The sequence below is a fragment of the Rhinopithecus bieti genome, unplaced genomic scaffold, assembly GCF_001698545.2.
Source record: "Rhinopithecus bieti isolate Rb0 unplaced genomic scaffold, ASM169854v2 scaffold_32017, whole genome shotgun sequence".
NCBI lineage: Eukaryota > Metazoa > Chordata > Mammalia > Primates > Cercopithecidae > Rhinopithecus > Rhinopithecus bieti.
In genome coordinates, this window is record NW_016813578.1 from 109,292 (window position 1) to 116,389 (window position 7,098).

At 38.6% G+C, this 7,098-nt stretch overlaps 1 protein-coding gene across 4 annotated transcripts in view; it reads right to left on the reverse strand.

Annotated features, from left to right (window-relative positions):
* ALS2 (alsin Rho guanine nucleotide exchange factor ALS2) overlaps positions 1 to 7,098 on the reverse strand; it is an 84,659-nt gene that overhangs the window by 11,810 nt on the left and 65,751 nt on the right. For 3 of the 4 annotated variants that reach the window (XM_017848653.1, XM_017848652.1, XM_017848654.1), the window contains 3 exons: positions 6,248 to 6,415; positions 1,617 to 1,734; positions 515 to 672 (listed from right to left, as the gene is read on the reverse strand). In XM_017848653.1, the coding sequence (XP_017704142.1) occupies positions 515 to 672; positions 1,617 to 1,734; positions 6,248 to 6,415 (444 nt within the window). The remainder of the gene's footprint in view (positions 1 to 514; positions 673 to 1,616; positions 1,735 to 6,247; positions 6,416 to 7,098) is intronic. The other variant, XM_017848655.1, reaches the window with a different exon arrangement.

Consider the following 7,098-nt stretch of genomic DNA (forward strand, 5'->3'; position numbering starts at 1 on the left):
GACAGCAAAGATTGTCTTTGTTCACTGATAAATCCCTTGAGAGCCTAGAATGATCGCTATTACATAGAAACGCTCCATAAAGATTTGTTAAACAAATGAATGTATGTGATACTGTTGCCAAAGGACAAGACACAAAAACTCAGGGACAAAACTTTATATTAAACTTTATCTACTCTGTGGTTGGGTTTTAGATACCTGATTTTGCCTAGAGACTGAATCCAAATAAGACGACTACTATACTTCATACCAAAATTGGAATTTAAAAACCCCAAACATTTATTTTAGCTTTCTGTTACACTTAATAAAGACATAAAAATAAATAAATAACAATAGCTAAGGTTCATCTTTTTCATGTTTATAGCTTACGCATACATTTAAAACATGTTTTCTTTTTTAATCTATTAAAGGACTGTGGCATAAAACTATTTTCTTGATGATTGAGGATGAAACTACCCAAGCATTGGTATAAAATAGTATTCCATAAGCCACAGACTTTAGTGAAAAGCTCTCTTACCTTACCAGCTGGAAAATTCGCTTAAGATAGGACTTAATCTCCTTTACAGCCTCCTGCAATAACCTGCGGTTGGCTCCTACGCCCACGTATGTCATTCTATACACTGCAACCAGTGTCTCCACAAGCCTGCCCAGGGGGTGCAGAGGAGTGTCACAGGCCTGAGTAGGAAGAGAATCAATGAAGTCAGTGAATGTGCATTAACAGCAGAAACAATCCATCAATAAGAAACAACTTCATAAATGACAAACAATTGTCAAAATGTCAAGAGTCAATTTTGGGACCAGGAATATTCAAATACTTTAATTTTTTTGAAAGTACTGAGTCTACCCCAGTTATATGAAGTTGGAGTTCCTAATCTTGATCAAAGAATCTCCTTAACATTTTGGGCAAATAGCTTTGGAAGTACTGGTATGGAATACCACTAAAAGAAATACCCTGCTGGATGTGGTGGCTCATGCCTATAGTCCCAGCTACTAGGGAGGCTGAGGCAGGAGGACCAATTGAGCTAAGGAGTTTGAGGCCAGTCTGAGCAACACAGTGAGACTCCTCCATCTCTAAAAAAAAAAAAAATTTTAAAAGATTGAAATATACTTTAAACTTCACAAAAATGATACAAAATGTTACCTTGGAGAAAACTAAACACTGACTGTTGATGATACTCTGAAAGAGTCATCCTTCAGTTCCCCTGACTTCTCAGAATACTCCTTCCTGCACTTCCCATCAATATATATCACACTTTAAATTGTAGCTGGTCTTTCAAGGTTTGGAAGGAAGCAAAGAGCCTATCCAGGGGTGAGGGCAGCATGCTTTACTTACACAATCTCTAGTTTGCTAATGTTATTAACAAAAAGCAATTTTAAACTCTAATTTTATTTCTTAAGAAGCCCCTTGAATGCCTTAAAAAGCTTAAATGTTCTATCATAATAATGGGACAATCTTTAGGTAGAAATGTAATCTTGGTAGTTAGATAATTAACAAAAGAAATGCACAGGATGCAAAAACAGGATTAGAATAACATTAAGCTGTGAGTCTATCTGAATGATATATTGTGGTAGGTGAATCATTAATTCACAAGACCAGTGTAATTTTTACTCTAGCTTACCTTTATTAAATATTTCCTGATGTCATCATATTTCTCCACAGAGAAGGCACCAACATGCTGTGGAATGAATTCCAAACTCTCTAGTGTCTGAGTCTGTGAACGACTTAATATTTCTGGACTATAAAAAGGGAAAGAAAAGGCTATTGTATTTCACATCAAGAAAGCAAGATACGTGTAAATTATCACATGAAACACAATCAGTGGCTCCAGTCAAAGTGGAGCGTCCAACACAGTACTAATCCCAACGAGTTCAGAAATGATCATGATCCTGCTATTAGGTACTCGGTGTACATAACATTCATTCAAAAATCAGGTAGTGTTACTTTGTACCAACTACAATAAGTTAATGAAGATTCTGCTCCAATCTAAACCATGGTGTTGGAAATAATATGACATTAGCTTGAAGATAAATATGATATTAGCTTGAGGTGACAGACCCGTTGGTGAGAACAGAAAAATGGAACAAAAGGAATAAAAGAGGGAAGGGAGCAAAGGAAAAAGGGAAATAAGTCAAAGGGCAAAGGAAGAAATGAAAACGAGGTTAAGAAGCAAGGAGATAATGGCACTCCAACAGGTGACAAGGTAAGCACATAACAGAAACTGGATGAAGAGGCTAAGAGAAAACACATGCTAGTAAACAACTGAAATTTTTGGTAATAGTATCCTATCATTAGATGACAACCAATGAGAAACTGAAAACTGTGCATAATCATTATTACTATATGATTTCAGATAAATAAGATCTTTGTGGTAGCAATATAATTTTATATAAAAAGTTCATTCATTTTCACTTCTCAGAAACACCTAACAACAGTTAACCCAGGTGAACTGAAGGGCTAAAGTCTCACGTCTAACTGACAGGCTGTGCTAAGCTGACCATCTGTATCACGCACAAGGGGCATTCAATGGCTTTAATCAATTCTGGGAGTTTCCATTTCTTCTACTGATAGAGTAGAAGGCAATAATTATGACCTTCATGAATGAAATACTAAAATCAATTCCTATGTATCCCAAATATAGAAAAAAATCACTTCTTTCTACATTTAATTTCTTGAAACACACACACACACGAATATCAAGCAAGCAAAAATTAAACTATGGTTTACTTTAAATATCAATTTTGGGGACACTCAATTAGATAGAATCTAAACTAATCTCTCCAGGCTAGAATAACAATTAGTATTTGTTAGACTTGACTGTAAAACATTTCAAGTTCCTGAAGTATCTTTCAACCTCTGGAATTTAATTTCTATGTAATTATACTTTAATATATTACAATTATTTGAATATTGGTAATTTATTTAAAGAATTTGGTAACTTTTAGCAAACTAGAACATAAAATTATTCAGAACAAACATTTACGTTCTGAATAAATGGATACTTGCCTAGTTTTTCTTCAATTCCTTTCAGAAAGCAACTGACATGTGGAAATGAAGACCAGCATAAAACTGATTTAAAAATTAACCGTATGTAGTTACACGCACAGATTAAAGTATGCTCCTTGATATTTTAACAACGAAGGCATAGCTCAAACAAACCATTATCTAGATAGAATTAAACTCAAGAAAGTTATAGTTAATTAGGAAGTTTTGCTGCAGGGATTAGTCGATTTTTTAGGTCCAAATGCTAAGCAATGCTTGTGGGAGTTACTGGTCAAGTTAAAGAAGAAAGGCAGATGAAGAAAAGCAGGAGAAAAGAAAAAAAAAAAAGAAAAGGAAAGGAAAAGAAGGTGAAAAGAGAAAATTTTAAAAGGAGAAAAGAGAGAAATGAACAAGTACATCTGTAACTTCTCTTTCAGCATTTCAAAAACGTTGTGCCACTTCCTTCTGGCTTCCAAGGTTTCTAATGAGAAATATGCAGTCATTTGAATTGCTGATTTCCCATTATTTTACTCTAGCTGCTTTCAAGATCTTTGTCCATGAATTTTAATATGTGTCTATACATGGTTATCTCTGGTTTTTCCCAAGATGGGGTTTGTTCAGCTACTTGAATCTGTAGGTTTCACATCTTTTACTAAAGTTGAGACGTTTTCAACCATTATTTCTTCACAAAATGTTCCATCCTTCATTCTTTCTCCTTGTCTTTTCTTTTTTCTTTTCCTTTTTTTTTTTTTGAGACGGAGTTTTGCTATTTTTGCCCAGGCTGGAGTGCAATGGCACTATCTTGGCTCACTGCAACCTCTGCCTCCCGAGTTCAAGCGATTCTCCTGCCTCAGCCTCCTAAGTAGCTGGGATTACAGGCACATGCCGCCACGCCTGGGCTAATTTTCTATTTTTAGTAGATACGGGGTTTCACTATGTTGGCCAGGCTAGTCTCGAACTCCTGACCTCAGGTGATCCACCTGCCTCAGCCTCTCAAAGTGCTGGGATTACAGGTGTGTGCCACCATGCTCAGCCCATTCTTTCTCCTTTTCTTCTGGAATTCTAAGGAAACAAATTTAGACCCACAAGTCCCTGAGGCTGTGTTTTTTTTTCTCATGTTTTTTCTCTCGGTTGTTTGGATTTGATAATCCATATTGATCTATCTTCAGGTTCACCGACTCTTCCATTGCCACCTCTATTCTGCCACTGAGTTCATACAGTAAGTTATTTTGGTGAGTGTAATTTTCAAACCCAAAATTTTGATTTGGCTCTTCTTTATAACTTCTGTTTCTTTGCTGATACATTTGTTCTAACATTTATTTCAAGGGTGTTTGCGATTGCACATCTGAGCATTTTATAATAGCTGCCTTAAAGTTCTTGTCAGACAACTTCAACATCTATGTCATCTGTTGATATTTATTGATTTTCTTTCCTGAAATAAATTGAGACTTTCATGGTTCTTTCATTGCTGAGTAATTTTGGTTAATGTCTTGGATATTTTGAGCATTATAAAACTCTGGGTCTTGTTTATATCCTATGGAGAATGTTGACATTCATAAGAGTAAACATAGCAGGCTTGAAACTGTTATCTTTAGAAGGACCTGGGCTAGGTGCCGTGGCTCACGCCTGCAATTCCAGCACTTCTGTGAGACCGAGGCAGGATTTCTTGAGGCCAGGAGTTCGAGACCAGCCTGGATAATATAGCAAGACCCTGTCTCTATTTATAAAAATGAAATAAAAAAGAACTGCTTATAAAGTTGACCCTTGGCCAGTACTTGGGAATTAAGCTTCATATAAGTTCCGTATACTGACAAAGGTGTTTTGCTGTCCTTAGATTAACAATGTGATTTATGTTGAACATCTGCTTTCCTGTAAGCTGGGACTGTGGAATTTTGGCAACTGCCAGGCACAGGGTGCCTATGTGACCCACTCCCAATATAAACCCTGGGCACTGAGTCTCTAGTGGGCTTCCCTGGGCAGAAACATGAGACACGTGTGGCTGCACTTTGCTGCAGGGAAAACTGTGTTGTGTGTGATTCATCCCAGAAAGGAGAGATCATGGGAAGCTTACACATGGATTCCTCCAGACTCTACCTGTGTCTTTTTCCCTTATGACCTGGTTGTGCGTCCCTACTGTGTTGCTGTAATCTTACTTGTGAGTACAACTATATGCTGAGTCTTGTGAATTCTTCCAGCAAATCACTGAATGTGTAAGTGATATTGAGAATCCCTAAAACAGCAGATATTTTTGCTTTAGTTTCCTATGGGCCATGAAGCTGATGCCAGTTCACTTCTCAAAGCCTTTGCATCCTTTCTGGGTTTGTTCTGTGAGTGTACAACTTAATGACCGCTCTGGGACCTGAGTGGTCTACCTATGAGCTTGGTTCTCAAACTCTTTGGTACTAATTAGGATCAAATCCTCACATGTGCAGGTCTAGGGTGAGCCCAGGAGTTCATAAACAACTTTATGGGCTTGTTTCCCAGAGCTCCTCTCTCCATCACATCCCCAGTATTTTCTGGTTCTCAGGCACCCCTTTTAAGGTCCTCTGGCCAAAAACTGTCCACTTCTGTGACTATGCCACATCTAGGGACAGATGGTGGGAGAACAGACAACAAAGCCAAAAATGCAATGGGGTTGGGGCTTGGACTTCTCTTGACCTAAGGAGCCACCAAAGGGGGAAGAAGATTCCACTCTCTTGGAGTTTTGACTTTTACAAGTTTCCTGTTCATGCCTGCTCTAGCTGCAGCCATTACTACCCCTGCCACAGAAGGTCCTGGAGACTTGGGCATGAGAAAATAGAGAAAAAAGAAAGAAAACTGAGTATGTATCAACCACTCTGAATTTTAGGAGTCCCTTTGTCACTCCTTGAGCCAGAACCAGAGGGATTTTTTCTGTATCCCTGTCTGTCTGCACCACAGTTCTTGCTTTCACATTTCATGCTGCACTGAGTTCTGGCTGAGGGATATTGGAGCAAAACATCAAGTAAACTCATCACTGGTTTTGTGGTACTTTGAATTCAGGTATTCTTCCTCAATCTACTTATTGATACTGACTTTTCAGAGTTCATAAATAACTGTCCATGTATTCTATTCAGGTTTAATAACTGAGTTCAACAGAAGATAAAGAAAGTGTGTTTTAATCCCTCTTACCCAGAAGCAGAAATACATCATTAACTTTTAAATTAAATGTAGTGAGCCTTGACTACTTACTGGTCTTAAGTTTTATGTTCCTAACATGCTCTGCTCTATGTTGAGCAGGCGTTCACTCACCTGTCTCTGTGTTGGCGCCGGCTGGTGGTCAAGGCCACAGCAATATTGTCCCATGCTTTCCAAACTTCCCCTTGGCCTGGGCCCTCGCAGCCCAGTTGGCGCCAACATTCGTCAAACACCGCTTTCCACTTCTCATCAGCTGGCACTGCCAGGTTTCCTAGCTTCCTGCTAATAAAGTCATATCAACCTTTTATTAATCATTTCTTTTGTGCAAAATCATTCCAAAGAACAGAAACTTTCTAACATACAACTGAGAATGCTTTTTTTGTGACCAAAACTGCCAAGACTGATGGTAATTCTATTTTTAAAACACTAAACGAAAATTTTAAAGGACTGTTTTTTAGCTAATTATTGTTTTTTGGATATTAAACTGTATGGAATATTAAGTACAAAGCAAACCAATTGACTCTGCCTCCTATAATTCCACAGAATTAATTTTTAAAAATTGATTTCTGGCCAGGCGCAGTGGCTCATGTCTGTAATCCTAGCACTCTGGGAGGTCAAGGCAGGCAGAACACCTGAGGTCGGGAGTTCAAGACCAGCCTGGCCAACATGGTGAAACTCTGTCTCTACTAAAAACACAAAAAATTGGCTGGGTGCAGTGGCTCACGCCTGTAATCCTAGCACTTTGGGAGACCAAAGCGGGGGTGGATTACCTGAGGACAGGAGTGCGAGACCAGCCTGGCCAACATGGCAAAACCCCATCTCTATTAAAAATACAAAATTAGGCCGGGCGCGATGGCTCAAGCCTGTAATCCCAGCATTTTGGGAGGCCAAGACGGGCGGATCACGAGGTCAGGAGATCGAGACCATCCTGGCTAACACAGTGAAACCCCGTCTCTACTAAAAAA